This window comes from Oncorhynchus keta, chromosome 25, assembly GCF_023373465.1.
Source record: "Oncorhynchus keta strain PuntledgeMale-10-30-2019 chromosome 25, Oket_V2, whole genome shotgun sequence".
Classification (NCBI taxonomy): Eukaryota; Metazoa; Chordata; class Actinopteri; order Salmoniformes; family Salmonidae; genus Oncorhynchus; species Oncorhynchus keta.
In genome coordinates, this window is record NC_068445.1 from 40,507,412 (window position 1) to 40,522,544 (window position 15,133).

General features: G+C 43.7%; 1 protein-coding gene across 1 annotated transcript; it reads right to left on the bottom strand.

Annotated features, from left to right (window-relative positions):
* Positions 1 to 1,490: 1,490 nt before the first annotated feature.
* Positions 1,491 to 15,106, bottom strand: rad17 (RAD17 checkpoint clamp loader component). The gene is made up of 17 exons (XM_035761215.2): positions 14,944 to 15,106; positions 14,490 to 14,584; positions 14,126 to 14,392; positions 13,952 to 14,032; positions 13,243 to 13,423; positions 12,742 to 12,884; positions 12,508 to 12,560; positions 12,285 to 12,410; positions 11,684 to 11,753; positions 11,120 to 11,231; positions 10,510 to 10,710; positions 10,086 to 10,180; positions 9,866 to 10,012; positions 9,056 to 9,184; positions 8,542 to 8,662; positions 2,688 to 2,745; positions 1,491 to 2,562 (listed from the first exon to the last, which is right to left on the bottom strand). Exons 2-17 carry the CDS (start codon positions 14,532 to 14,534, stop codon positions 2,268 to 2,270), a joined length of 2,124 nt encoding a protein of 707 aa, XP_035617108.2. The 5' UTR covers positions 14,535 to 14,584; positions 14,944 to 15,106; the 3' UTR covers positions 1,491 to 2,267.
* Between the last annotated feature and the right edge of the window lie 27 nt (positions 15,107 to 15,133).

Below are 15,133 nucleotides of genomic sequence, written 5' to 3' on the forward strand. Positions count from 1 at the left end.
CCAACCAGCCAGCCAGATCAACCATCCAGCCAGATCAACCAGCCAGCCAGATCGACCATCCAACCAGCCAGCCAGATCAACCAGCCAGCCAGATCAACCATCCAACCAGCCAGCCAGATCAACCAGCCAGCCAGATCAACCATCCAACCAGCCAGCCAGATCAACCATCCATCCAGATCGACAAGCCAGCCAGATCGACCATCCAGCCAGATCAACCAGCCAGCCAGATCAACCATCCAGCCAGATCAACCATCCAGCCAGATCAACCAGCCAGCCAGATCAACCAGATCAACCATCCAGCCAGATCAACCAGCCAGCCAGATCAACCAGCCAACCAGATCAACCATCCAGCCAGATCAACCATCCAGCCAGATCAACAAGCCAGCCAGATCAACCAGCCAACCAGATCAACCAGCCAGACAAATCAACCATCCAGCCAGATCAACAAGCCAGCCAGATCAACCAGCCAGCCAGATCAACCATCCAGCCAGATCAACAAGCCAGCCAGATCAACCATCCAGCCAGATCAACCAGCCAGACAGATCAACCATCCAGCCAGATCAACCAGCCAGACAGATCAACCAGCCAACCTGAGCCGCCTGCATGCCGACCCCCACCAGCCTAGTTAATAACTCAACTCTATCCCGACTGTCACGACTTTCACCAAAGTCATTTCCCCTCCTTGTTCGGGCGGTGTTCGGCGTCACCGGTCTTCTAGCCATCGTCGATCCACTTTTCATTTTCCATTTGTTTTGTCTTGTTTTCCATTTCCCTCATTAAGTGTTGTGCATTTAACCCTCTGTTCCCACCATGTCCTTGTGTGGAATGGTTTGTTTGTAAGTGCTTGTGCACTACGTTACTTGTGGGCGTCGGGTTTTATACCCATGTAGGTAATTTTTTTATTGCCGTTGGTTTTGAAAGTATTGATTACTCATTTGTCTCTGCCAGCAAATCGTGACCCCCCCAAGGCAGTTGCGCCCCTTTCATTTCAGGATGGGTAACTGAATTGTCCGAAAAATGTATCATGCGGCCAACACTGCGCCATTAGGCAGAACCGGTTTTGATTTAAACGAAATACAGGAAGGCCTTATACACTGGTTTGTTAACACCATCTGCTCTCATTTTCTCACAAAACAGTCATTCAAAAATTATCTAAATGCCTATTTCCATGAATCTGATTGAGATCAAACGATTGGTATGCATTCTGTCGTTCTGCCCCTGAACAAGGCAGTTAACCCACTGTTCCTAGGCCGTCAGTGTATATACGAAGTTGTTCTTAACCGACTTGCCTAGTTAAATAAAGTAAAAGTAAAAGACCTCACCATAAAACATTTATTGATATTTGTTTAAAATTACTGTTATTCACAGCTTATCTTGCTGTAGTTCTGTAGGTATCTTAAAGAAACTGGTTGTGTCATATTGGGGTTCTCTCATATGATGCCCATAAATGGAAGACTTGGATAACATTATTTCTGTACTCAGAGGAAACATTACATTTGAACAAAATACTTTATTTCACTTTCTGTTTTACACTTGCGTTGAGTTAAGATGGGAGGCCACAATTTTTTTGTAATCTTTTCTTCAAGATTCAGTGGAAGCGAGAGAGGGGTGAATGTTAACCTTTCACTGCCAAGCAACTCTTGGCATGGTCATTTCCAAAAAGACAAGGATGAAGAAAAGTCTAATTGAAAAGCCAGGCATGTATATTAAGCCTACCTACCACTGTCCAAGTTCTCAACAGTTCTAAAGCCAAACAAAATATATTCCAAGACAAGTGCTCTTAAAACACACAAATAAATAAACACTAACAAACACACAAAGTCTGCAATAAAGCCACCCACAACATCTGTCATGTGTGTTTTGTTAATACATGTTTCAAATAAATCAGTGTGTCAGGTCCAATTCCATTTCAATATAAGTCACTTGTTCAGATTTGGAATCAGACAGGAATTGGGATGGAATTTGACCCCCCCCCGAACTCACTGAGGAAAAACACTAATGAATAATACCAGAAATTCATTGATATGAAAGCTATGGTCATTACCATAAGATACAATAACAGATACAGTGACAGGCAGACATATAACAACAACGAACGCAAACTTCTTCTGTTCTGTCCTGTAAGTGATCACAGTTTTTAAGTAAGGCAGGAGGGCGGGACAATGTTAGAAGTCCTCTTATTGGAACGCCGGCTCTGTCAATCACAAAGTCGGGAGGTGACTGTATCAGAAGTCTCTGTACTGTGATTGGAGTGTCAGCTCTGTCAATCAGAAATCACTGTCGTATTCCTCTATGACTACATCCTCCTCCTCCAGAAGGGCTGAGGTGGTAGTGGGCTGAGGCTGGGAGGCAGGGAGGTCTCCACCTGGTCCCCCGGCCCCTGGGCCCTGGCTACCTGGTAGAAGAGGCTCCAGGGAGGGATCCCCCTGGTCTCCTGTCTCCCCGGAGAGGGTGCCCGAGGTTTGGTCGACGGATGAAGACACGAGCCCCACCTCCTCCTCTTCCTCACTGTCCATCTCCAGCAGCCCTGGGTCTTTGTCTGTCAGAGTCTCCAGTTTCAACCTGAACAGATGCAGAGAGAGGAATACACATAAAAAATAAATAAAAGGTCAGTGGCATAGAGAATATGGAAGAAAACATCCCACTATGGCGCAAACATAGTAAAAGGTCACTTATAGGTGATGTACCTGCCAGGTAACTTCCTGCGGGAAAGACAACCCACATCCTGAATGAAGGCTATCTGAGCTGTATGGGAGAGACCAAGGAGGTGGGGTGGGGGGGGGGGCAGAAAGAGAGGGACAGGGAGACGTGGAAGGAGAGAGGGAGTCAGACGTCTTAATACTGGGCTGTAACAAAAACCTGCACACACACACACACACACACACAACAGCTCTCCACAACCGTAGGTGGAGAACCCCTCTACTGTTCTAACACAATACTCAAATTAGTTTAGCAAGCTAGACTAGCATAACATGCTACAGGTGGGTTATCTTAGTAGCATGCAAGCTAATCAAACCTGCCTTGGTGGCTCGTTTCCTTAAAAGCAACCTTGATTAACACCATCAAATGGAAACTGAATTAAGAACAATGATAGTCAGCAAGAACTATTGTACATGTTACTGACATTGACAGTAGGGGTGTGCCAACCTGGCCGTACTTATAAATTGACAGTTGAAAGTAGGATGATACTCGTGATCGGAAAGTGTTTAAATATGCCTAAATAGATTGTCAAAATACCCGTCTGCAAGTTTATAGATCAAATAGCCTGCAGATTATGATCAGCGTGGAGGGGTGCATGTCTGTGTTTTCAATTTGCAGCGGCAGTTTGCTGTTACTAAATCATAATGCTCATTGGCAGTTCATATTTTGTCCCTAATTATCGCCCCCATTGGGCTATCAAACGTCCTCACCGTTTGATTTATCATAGTACCAGGCTAACACGAGGCAGCGTCGATATAAATGATCAGACCTTTAAAACATGCGAGGAGAAGTGATCGGGTGAAAGCGAGTTGACCATGCCTAAAATTAACACCAGCCACCTGGCCAATGTGGGTTGATTTTGGCATTGTCAGGTAAGATTTCACCAGCCACATTGGTTGGTCAGGGCTCCACGGTGTGAGCATTTCACTAGCATTTGTGAATTGAACTAGTCAAGTATGATCACGTTCATAATAAAATAAATGCTGCAGTAGCTGTTTTGTTTCATAGCTGGAAAATGTTTATTGCCCAAAGAACTACGAATCCTTTATCCTGTGCGCACGTGAACAGAAGCGCTGCTTTACAGGCATAAAAAATGGTCTAATTTACTTGAAACGAAAGTCTACTGAAGTGAGACGTTTTCCTTGTGTTTCTTGGCTATTTACCTTGTTTTGTTCCCAAGCTGTGTTGTTTTTCACTGTTTTGAGTTAACTGCTAGGAAAGAGAAGACAACGCTGCTACTTGTCAGACTCAAATCTCACAGGCACAAACACATCTGAGTCGCGTTACCAAGGTAACCGTCAACCCTTAAAAAAAAATAACATTTTTTAAAAATTTTATTTAACCAGGCAAGTCAGTTAAGAACAAATTATTATTGTCATTGACGGCCGAGGAACAGTGGGTTGCCTGTTCAGGGGCAGAACGACAGATTTGTACCTCGTCAGCTCGGGGATTTGAACTTGCAACCTTCCGGTTACTAGTCCAACTCTCTAACCACTAGGCTACCCTGCCACCCAGGGCAGGGGAACATTTTTGTCCCAAAAAATTTAGTGAAACAATAGACCACATTACTTCTTACTATATTGAACGAAAAATATTAAAATATAAATCAGAAATGTTCCATACACACAAAAAGCTTATTTCTCTCAGATTTTGTGCACAAATTTGTTTACATCCCTGTTTAGTGAGCATTTCTCCTTTGCTGCTGGACCAAAAGGTTCCTTTTAGGCCCTGGAGTGGACCGAGAAATAAAGCTTCGCTCTAACCAATCAGAGCAGCAGGATCAACATACAGCCCCGCCCTTCTCTTTAGACAGGCAAACTAGCCATTCACAACATGTACCACCTCACATTTGATTTAACTGGCACCTGAAAATATATATTTTTTTATCACAGATGATTACAACAACAAAAAATACTCAGATTATAATTGTGTCAGGAAAATTGCCCATATCCAATTCAATAGTGGTTTTGTTGGACTACTCAACACACCCCTAGTCGTCAGACACTAGTAGCAATAGCAACACAGGTTCAAGAGCAACATGGCTTTCAGATGCAAATCAACCACCTGCACTCTGCATTACTCATAAGTATAGTCAAAACAACGGACCCTGTCCTTCATTTGAATGCGATCTGCATGTGTTTAACCTCGTAAGGAGGAGGACAGAGCTCTTCTGTCTGCTGGTGTGGGCAGGCAAGAGTAACAAGGACATTCTGTTCAGAACTTCCAGACGTCCTGAGACACCAGACCCCGTCTCAGGGACAGAGATCCTGTCCATCTCCACTCAGTTAGGTAAAGCGGCTTTAAAATGTATCTTTGTTGTCCCTTACTTTTGTAATAATCTCCAAGGCTCTCTAAAATGTTAGAAATTGTGTGCATCTAGGGCATGGGTTGGAAACAGGTGGCCCACAGGTCCAAAACGGCCCGCAAGTGATATTTTATGCCCCTAAAAGTGTGTCGCCGGGAATGAGTTTAATTTAGGAAATCCGGTCCCAAGTTCTCCTACAAATCATTTTAAAAAGTTTTTTTTATATGTTATCGTGTCTCAATGTAATCAAGGTATGAAATTATTGTTCTTTTCAAATACAAATCTCTTTTGGGGTTTAGTTGGTCAATTTGAGTTGTACAAATGATTTGAATGATCTTGCAGCCCCTGACCATCCGCTCCGACAGAAAAAGGACAGGCCGTGGCTGAATCTAGTTGCCTACCCGCTGTAGGGAAATTCAGATGGCTGACTGAGGACCTTTTTAACTGAAGAATGGGTTTGTTTTCTATCATTGTGTTTTGCCCTATGTGTACTGATGTGAATATTGATGTGTTTAGATGTGAATATAGATGTGTACTGATGTGAATATTGATGTGAATATAGATGTGTACTGACGTGAATATAGATGTGTACTGATGTGAATATTGATGTGTTTAGATGTGAATATAGATGTGTACTGATGTGAATATTGATGTGTACTGACGTGAATATTGATGTGTTTAGATGTGAATATAGATGTGTACTGATGTGAATATTGATGTGTTTAGATGTGAATATAGATGTGTACTGATGTGAATATTGATGTGTACTGACGTGAATATTGATGTGTTTAGATGTGAATATAGATGTGTACTGATGTGAATATTGATGTGTTTAGATGTGAATATAGATGTGAATATAGATGTGTACTGATGTGAATATTGATGTGTTTAGATGTGAATATAGATGTGAATATAGATGTGTACTGATGTGAATATTGATGTGTTTAGATGTGAATATAGATGTGTACTGATGTGAATATAGATGTGAATATAGATGTGTACTGATGTGAATATTGAGATGTGAATATAGATGTGTACTGATGTGAATATTGATGTGTTTAGATGTGAATATAGATGTGTACTGATGTGAATATAGATGTGTTTACTATAGATGTGTACTGTGAATATAGATGTGTTTACTGATGTGAATAATATTGATGTGTTCAGATGTGAATATAGATGTGTACTGATGTGAATATTGATGTGTTATAGATGTGTACTGATGAATATTGAGTGTTTAGATGTGAATACTGATGTGAATAGATAGATGTGTACTGATGTGAATATAGATGTGTACTGACGTGAATATTGATGTGTTTAGATGTGAATATAGATGTGAATATAGATGTGTACTGATGTGAATATTGATGTGTTTAGATGTGAATATAGATGTGAATATAGATGTGTACTGATGTGAATATTGATGTGTTTAGATGTGAATATAGATGTGAATATAGATGTGTACTGATGTGAATATTGATGTGTTTAGATGTGAATATAGATGTGTTTAGATGTGAATATAGATGTGTACTGATGTGAATATTGATGTGTTTAGATATGAATATACACTGCTCAAAAAAATTAAGGGAACACTAAAATAACACATCCTAGATCTGAATGAATTAAATATTCTTATGAAATACTTTTTTCTTTACATAGTTGAATGTGCTGACAACAAAATCACACAAAAATTATCAATGGAAATCAAATTTATCAACCCATGGAGGTCTGGATTTGGAGTCACACAAAATTTAAGTGGAAAACCACACTACAGGCTGATCCAACTTTGATGTAATGTCCTTAAAACAAGTCAAAATGAGGCTCAGTAGTGTGTGTGGCCTCCACGCGCCTGTATGACCTCCCTACAACGCCTGGGCATGCTCCTGATGAGGTGGCGGATGGTCTCCTGAGGGATCTCCTCCCAGACCTGGACTAAAGCATCCGCCAACTCCTGGACAGTCTGTGGTGCAATGTGGCATTGGTGGATGGAGCGAGACATGATGTCCCAGATGTGCTCAATTGGATTCAGGCCTGGGGAACGGGCGGGTCAGTCCATAGCATCAATGCCTTCCTCTTGCAGGAACTGCTGACACACTCCAGCCACATGAGGTCCAGCATTGTCTTGCATTAGGAGGAACCCAGGGCCAACCGCACCAGCATATGGTCTCACAAGGGGTCTGACGATCTCATCTCGGTACCTAATGGCAGTCAGGCTACCTATGGCGAGCACATGGAGGGCTGTGCGGCCCCCCAAAGAAATTCCACCCCACACCATGACTGACCCACCGCCAAACCGGTTATGCTGGAGGATGTTACAGGCAGCAGAACGTTCTCCACGGCGTCACCAGACTCTGTCACGTGCTCAGTGTGAACCTGCTTTAATCTGTGAAGAGCACAGGGCGCCAGTTGCGAATTTGCCACTCTTGTTGTTCTCTGGCAAATGCCAAACGTCCTGCACGGTGTTGGGCTGTAAGCACAAGCCCCACCTGTGGACCTCATACCACCCTCATGGAGTCTATTTCTGACCGTTTGAGCAGACACATGCACATTTGTGGCCTGCTGGAGGTAATTTTGCAGGGCTCTGGCAGTGCTCCTCCTTGCACAAAGGCGGAGGTAGCGGTCCTGCTGCTGGGTTGTTGCCCTCCTACGGCCTACTCCACGTCTCCTGATGTACTGGCCTGTCTCCTGGTAGAGCCTCCATGCTCTGGACACTACGCTGACAGACACAGCAAACCTTCTTGCCACAGCTCGCATTGATGTGCCATCCTGGATGAGCTGCACTTCCTGAGCCACTTGTGTGGGTTGTAGACTCAGTCTCATGCTACCACTAGAGTGAAAACACCGCCAGCATTCAAAAGTGACCAAAACGTCAGCCAGGAAGCATAGGAACTAAGAAGTGGTCTGTGGTCCCCACCTGCAGAACCACTCCTTTATTGGGGGTGTCTTGCTAATTGCCTATCATTTCCACCTGTTGTCTATTCCATTTGCACAACAGCATGTGACATTTATTGTCAATCAGTGTTGCTTCCTAAGTGGACAGTTTGATTTCACAGAAGTGTGATTGACTTGGAGTTACATTGTGTTGTTTAAGTGTTCCCTTTATTTTTTTGAGCAGTGTAGATGTGTGTATTGATGTGAATATTGATGTGTTTAGATGTGAATATAGATGTGTGTATAGATGTGTGTATTGATGTGTACTGATGTGTGTATAGATGTGTACTGATGTGAATATTGATGTGTATAGATGTGTGTACTGATGTGTGTATAGATGTGTGTATTGATGTGTACTGATGTGTGTATAGATGTGTATAGATGTGTGTATTGATGTGTGTATTGATGTGTGTATATATGTGAATATAGATGTGTGTATATATGTGAATATAGATGTTAATATTTTATAAATGTATGTATACAGGGCTCATGTGGAAACTATCAAATAAAGGGTTCAACAAAGATGAGGATGTTTCTGTTACGGTAATCTATTTCTATAATTGTAAGGTTGTAGTGCAATGCAGGGTCACGTGTGTGTGTCTAACCTGGATTCCTCAAGGGGTTGCTGAGCTGGGCGAGGTAAGGAAGTAGCTCTGTCTGGAGACTAACAGGCGTCAGGCAGAAACTGATGAAGAGGGACTGGGCGGCCTGGCAGTTCTCACGGTACTGAAATCACACACACACACACACACACACACACAAGTCTCCACATGTTACTGGTATCACACCCCTCCTCATGTTACTGGTATCAAACCCAATGTGTGTGTGAGTGTTTCCATCATAACCCTCTGACCTTTCACCTTATCTTGACCAGTAGCAAGTTTAGGTTTGAGCTTGGGCCTGAATATGTTTGTGTGAGTGACTGTGTGCGCTTGCGCGTGTGTGTGTACATAAGTGTTTGTGTGCGCTTGTGTGTGTGTGCGTGTACATAAGTGTTTGTGTGCGCTTGTGCGTGTGTATGTGCGTGTGTGTACATAAGTGTTTGTGTGCGCTTGTGCGTGTGTGTGTGTGCGTGTGTGTACATAAGTGTTTGTGTGCGCTTGTGCGTGTTAGAGTTACCTTCTTGTTGACCAATAGCCAGTTGGGTTTGTGCAGGGGTCTGAAGCCTCCAGCCACGTGACCAGAGTTGGAGTGTAGAAGACCTCTGGTGGCGACAGAAGAGCCGTACTCCCCCATGGTGCTACGGGACTACACACACAATGACACTGCCTGCTAGCCAGGAAACATTTTGCAACAGTAACTCAATAAGCTTGTGATATGATACCAGTGGGGCATCATATGAAAAACTTGTGTGTCCAAAATCCAAGTACTCAATGTTAGATTTAAATATTTCATAGTCTCATGGTCCTGACATTTTGACATCCGAGTGCTCGATGTTGTCATGTACATTTGGACAATGGTGTTTTTTCTATTCTAGAAATACTAGAAATATAAAAGATTAGCGTAATGTTGATGAGACCGGTGTTAATGTTCTATACTGCCTGCTACATGTAGTCACTCATTATTAGTCAATGTGCATTATGCATGGTTCTGGTAAAACATAGTTTTTTTTAATAAAAAGGCCATTTTCAGAAACTTGACAGCCAGATCAGTGATTAATTGCAACAAAATAAAGCTGGTTAAACTATGTTGATCAAATAATTACATTATTAGTGGGTCTTATGATTGTGGAAGCCTAGATATAATATCAAACTCTGAATTCACTAGCTTATTGCTGACGGTTTGAAATGCAGTTTCTTTGACCTTTAATATTGTACAACAAAGCGAATTTAGAGAAAATGTTATGAAACAAAAAAATGTAGATATATATCGTGAAATCGGCCATGTTTGATTTTTAGGCCAATAATGCCCAGTCCGAGTGCTACTCACGCTCCACTCGGCAGTGAGGAAGTCAGCATCAGACAGGTACTCTGAGGCCCGGGCCACATCCTCCACATCAGAGAAGAACTCCAGGTAATTCTGCTGCAGGTACAGGCTGAAGAACTCTCCTGACATGTGGGAGCGTTCTACTACAGCCTGATAGGGGAGAGGGAGGTGGGGGTTACATGATGACACGTTAGGTCTGTCTATGTGTTGGTCTGTGTTGTACCTCTGGGTCCACCAGTAACCTGTCTCTGTGGTGCTCTGAGAGATGTGCAGGCAGACTGGGTCCCTGGGAACCTTCTGAACCCTCAGGGCTCTCCCCTGTCAAATCATAAACACACCAGCCAATCAAAATCCATCCACTTCAACAGAGCCCCTCCTCCCAGCAATGTAACGTTGTGGAACATTACTGCTATAATTGTGACGAGCAGAGCTGTTCCGATTCCTTATTCTACATGTCAGAGACGCACGTTCCTTCTCTATAATACATCTCTATCTGAATGTTCCCCAATGTTGTATCCCTGCTGAATCTAAACGCTAAGAGAAGGCTTCCTCTCAATCTCTCTATTCCACTCACACTGGACAGGTAAAAGCTATTTCCCTGATGGGCAGTACATGGTGAAAGTCTATTTCCCCCTGACGTCACTCACTCTTGCAGTAGAGGATCTTGCCGAGTGCTCTGAAGAGAAAGAGGGAGGAGTCTTTCCCCCCTATTGCCAGCTCCTTGTCCCGCCCCTCGGAGTCTTTGGCCTTCCTCTTCCCACGCGTTGCCTTGACAACGGCTCTCCCCGACGAGGTCGCTGTGGCCTTTCCCCTTTCCACCGCCGAGAACCCCTTCTTCATAGACTGGTCTGGAATATTATAACCGTGGAGAACAGCTTTTACAGGTGGTTCAATGACTTTAATATATGAATCACTTCAGCAGTTCATCAGTAGACTACTGGTCGGTCATAGTCTATTACCTTTCAGTCACAAATTCAGTCTGGGTCCTGGCTAAAGAGGCCGGTTTCTCTGACAGATTACACCTAGTCCTATACTTTAAAAAAAAAGCCCCTTTAAAATGGAGAATTTCCATTGAATATGTGTCTTAGCCCAGGACCAGGCAATATATGTCTAGGAAAGCAAAAACCCAAAAGCTCTAGGTGTGTCACAATGCTAAACGGTTCGGAAGCCATTGATTTTAGACCAACAGAATTAGGAGCAGCAGGTGACTGACCACTGAACCGTTGTGTGGCATTTATGGGTGTGTGGCGCCCTCACCTGTGAGACAGGAGAACTGCAGGCTGTTGATGGCACTGCGGATGTCCCCGGAGGATCCTGAACACAGCAGTTCCAAAGCAGCCTTGTCAGGAACACACATCTTTCCTCCACTCTGTGGACACACACACACACACACATCCAGAAAAGAACAGCACATACACACTCATGTACATTATTATTATTATTATTTATTACATTTAACTAAGTTAAGAACAAATTCTTATTTATAATAATATATATGCCAATAATAATAATAATAATAATAATAAATGCATTTAGCAGACTTTTATCCAAAGCGACTTACAGTCATGTGTGCATACATTCTACGTGGGTCCCGGGGATCGAACCCACTACCCTGGCGTTACAAGCGCCATGCTCTACCAACTGAGCTACAGAAGGACCAATAACAACCTACTGGGAAACAGTGGGTTAACTGCCTTGTTCAGGGGCAGAACGACAGATTTTTACCTTGTCAGCTCAGGGATTCGAACCTTTTGGTTACTGGCACAACACTAACCACTAGGCTACATACACTCCCATGCATACAAAGACCTGTTGTTTCACCTTTACTGCCTGTACAGACACAATCCGGCTCAGAACCTTCATCATACTGGTAGGAGCCACAGGGTTAAAACTGGAAACAGAAGAAGAGGGCCACTGGGTTAGAGAAAGATAACCTGTCAATCTACCTGATGTTGCTCAACCTGTCAATCTACCTGATGTTGTTCACTTCCTCCTGTACATGTTTAGGGAACAGTGGGTGGTGTGTTGGGTTCGTGTACAGAGTTTACTACAAAGTACCTTATGTTGCAAACCCCCAGCTCTTCCTGTATGTGTTTAGGGAACAGTGGGTGGTGTGTTGGGTTCGTGTACAGAGTTTACTACAAAGTACCTTATGTTGCAAACCCCCAGCTCTTCCTGTATGTGTTTAGGGAACAGTGGGCGGTGTGTTGGGTTCGTGTACAGAGTTTACTATAAAGTACCTTATGTTGCAAACCCCCAGCTCTTCCTGTATGTGTTTAGGGAACAGTGGGCGGTGTGTTGGGTTTGTGTACAGAGTTTACTATAAAGTACCTTATGTTGCAAACCCCCAGCTCTTCCTGTATGTGTTTAGGGAACAGTGGGCGGTGTGTTGGGTTAGTGTACAGAGTTTACTATAAAGTACCTTATGTTGCAAACCCCCAGCTCTTCCTGTATGTGTTTAGGGAACAGCAGTCTGGAGCTGCTGTCTCCACTCAGACTGTCAGACACGATGAACAGCAGGGGACGCCGGCACGTCTTCACAAACCGCCTGACAGAGGAGGAACATGTACATTCACACACAAATTAATACAGAACAAAACCTCTTCTGCATTCACAGCGAGTCGCTCAAAACACAGTGAGCTCACCTCAGAATATCATGCAGGGACCCAGGCTGCCTGTAGAACTGGTTAGGAAAGTCCTGAGAGCGTGTGAGAGAAACAAACGGAGAAATTAACACCAGATACACAAATTATTTACTCAACGTCAAGAAAGAAACGTCAAAAATATGTAAAGCTTTTCTTACTTCTGTAAATGTTTAAGTGCCGTGTTGTCATGGCAACGATACTGTCCGTAAGTACTAAGTAGGTAGTGTACTGTACCTCCACCAGTATGAGCTTCCTGTCTGAGTCCGAGGCCCCTCCCTCTCCGCTCATCTGCAGGCGGTTGTACTTGTTGGCCCTGAGAAGGAACTCCTGGAACAGGCCTGTTTGAGAGCTGCCATAGAAACCATTGAACCTCGAGTCTGGGGAGGAACAAAGAAAACGGTGAAGTTAATGTGATTATGTGTTGTATGTACGCTGACAATCCAACTGTTATTTGTCCAATGACGTTTATTGCGTCTAGGTCTTGAACATACAGTACAATAAAACGAATGATCAACAAAAAAACAAAAACCGGGAAAACACAAAAGAGGTACAAGTCTGTTTGGTCCAGACAGACCTCGGGCCTGTTTAGGAGGGTGCAACGTTACAAAAATGTACTAAACAGATAGGATAGTTTGTTATGTAGAATAAGGAATCATGTCAGCCCCACACAATCTATTTCTATCTGCAACATTCTGAAAGTTTTACACCACTGAATACACACCAGGTTTTTCTCACCTGGGTCAAAGGTCTGTCTGTAAGTGTCAGGGTCTGAGCGGTCTGCGCTGGGTCGGTACTCTGAGAGGCTGGATGGGTTGCTCCACTCCTGCACCCTGTAGCCCAGTTCCTGGGCCAGAACCTGCACTGTAGCTGACTTCCCACACCCCGACGGACCGGTCAGCAGCAGGACAGCGCCACCCTGTGGACACGAGGGCACAGTTTGAGTACTGGGGCGTCAGGGTAGCCTAGTGGTTAGAGCATTGGACTAGTAACCAAAAGGTTGCAAGTTCAAATCCCCGAGCTGACTAGGTACAAAATCTGTCGTTCTGCCCTTGAACAGGCAGTTAACCCACTGTTCCTAGGCCGTCATTGAAAATAAGAATTTGTTCTTAACTGACTTGCCTAGTAAAATAAAGGTAAAAAAAAAAAAAAAATTAAATACTGAGAGCTTTCAGAAAACTTGTGTTTAGATTAGATATCATAGAAATGGGAAATGTTTGGTGCTCGTGCACAATATATATATTTATTCATATTTTTCATGGGGGTGCTGTTGGTATAAATGAGCAGTAATGTTTGAGCTTTGCTTTGGTGTATTATTCTCAATTGAAAACACAACAATTCATAATTTGAAGTGATAAAAGTGTCTCTAAAACTGTGATGAATGCATGGTGACATAAACAGTGATCTATTAGCCATCTTTTGAGCTTTAAAAAGATCAGAGCCAAACCTTTGCAGTCTTGGGGTCCACGTGTACTCTCATCCAATCCTCCACCTCTTCAATCTTCTTTTTGTGGACGGCCAGTTCAGCCTACACAAGGCCAAACAGAGATAAGTGTGTGATGAATAAACCACTTCACTCCAGTGGGGTCTGGTGGTCTCGTCTTTCCCCCATGATGGTTACCTGAGAGTGGGGTTTGTGTGTGTCCACCCAGGGCTCATCCTGGTCGCCCTGTGCAGGCTCTGTGGAGGTAAAGGTCTGGAGCTTGGAGGCGTTGGGGTCTGCCCTCCTCTTACGGAGGCGTTTGCTGCTGTTGAGGTCGGTGCTGGACGGCTGGGCCTTGCCAACCCAGGTACCTCCAGAGAGGGCTACGCCTCCAATGCCTGAGGAGAGGGAGAGGTTGGCATTGCCGAGGTGTTCACCGAATGATGGCTCCACCCAACGATCCAGCTGGGGGGAGAGAGATGTTAGTGAAGTGACTCCTTAACGTGCTAGCGATCTACTTTGACCTCGCTCACAGACCCGCACCCACACACCATGAACTCACTTTATTTGAAGCTACTTTTCCTCTCAGATAAAGTTTTGACATCATAAGATGTGGTACTTCACATTCACAAAAGGCGCCAGCTGGTCAATGCAAGGCTGAGGAAGATGGAATAGAAAACAATCATTAACTTATATCATAACGAATGCAGAAAACAGACTAGCTTAGCTAGCTAACGTAGCCACCTAGCGCTAATTCTACTAACGTTTGCTAGCGATTGAGTTTGCTACTGAGTAATAGCCATCTACGTGGCATAACTAAGTAGCAATAAGGTCGATTATGTCACCAGAGCTGCAATAGTAGCGAACACATCCAACATTTCGTCTTGCTAACTCTAGTTGGCAAACAAGATAACAAAGTAACGTCAAGCTAAAGTTGCTAGTTAGTTAGCTACCGACGCAGACTTCACTTCTCACGTAACAAACCAAGCTAGATAAACGAAACAAAGTACGCATACCATTCTGGGCCATCCTCTGAAGTAATTCCAAACTTTGAAAGTCACATGTATTATAACTTAAGTCTGTAACAGAAACGCAAATGCATAACAAACGTCGAATCAAAACACCACACAGCAAGGAGCGTTTTCCCTTTAAAATCAAGAGGTCCTTCTTGACAACTCGACGCGCAATACTGACGTCACATCACGC

What these genes read in the sequence shown, in the direction of transcription:
- rad17 (XM_035761215.2), bottom strand. Translation starts at nt 14,534, where the DNA reads ATGATGTCAAAACTTTATCTGAGAGGAAAAGTAGCTTCAAATAAA. An exon ending in TGGACCCCAAGACTGCAAAG is followed by an intron (nt 13,424 to 13,951) that starts GTTTGGCTCTGA and finishes TCGTGTCCACAG; the next exon opens with GGTGGCGCTGTCCTGCTGCT. An exon ending in TCCCTGCATGATATTCTGAG is followed by an intron (nt 12,411 to 12,507) that starts GTGAGCTCACTG and finishes CTCCTCTGTCAG; the next exon opens with GCGGTTTGTGAAGACGTGCC.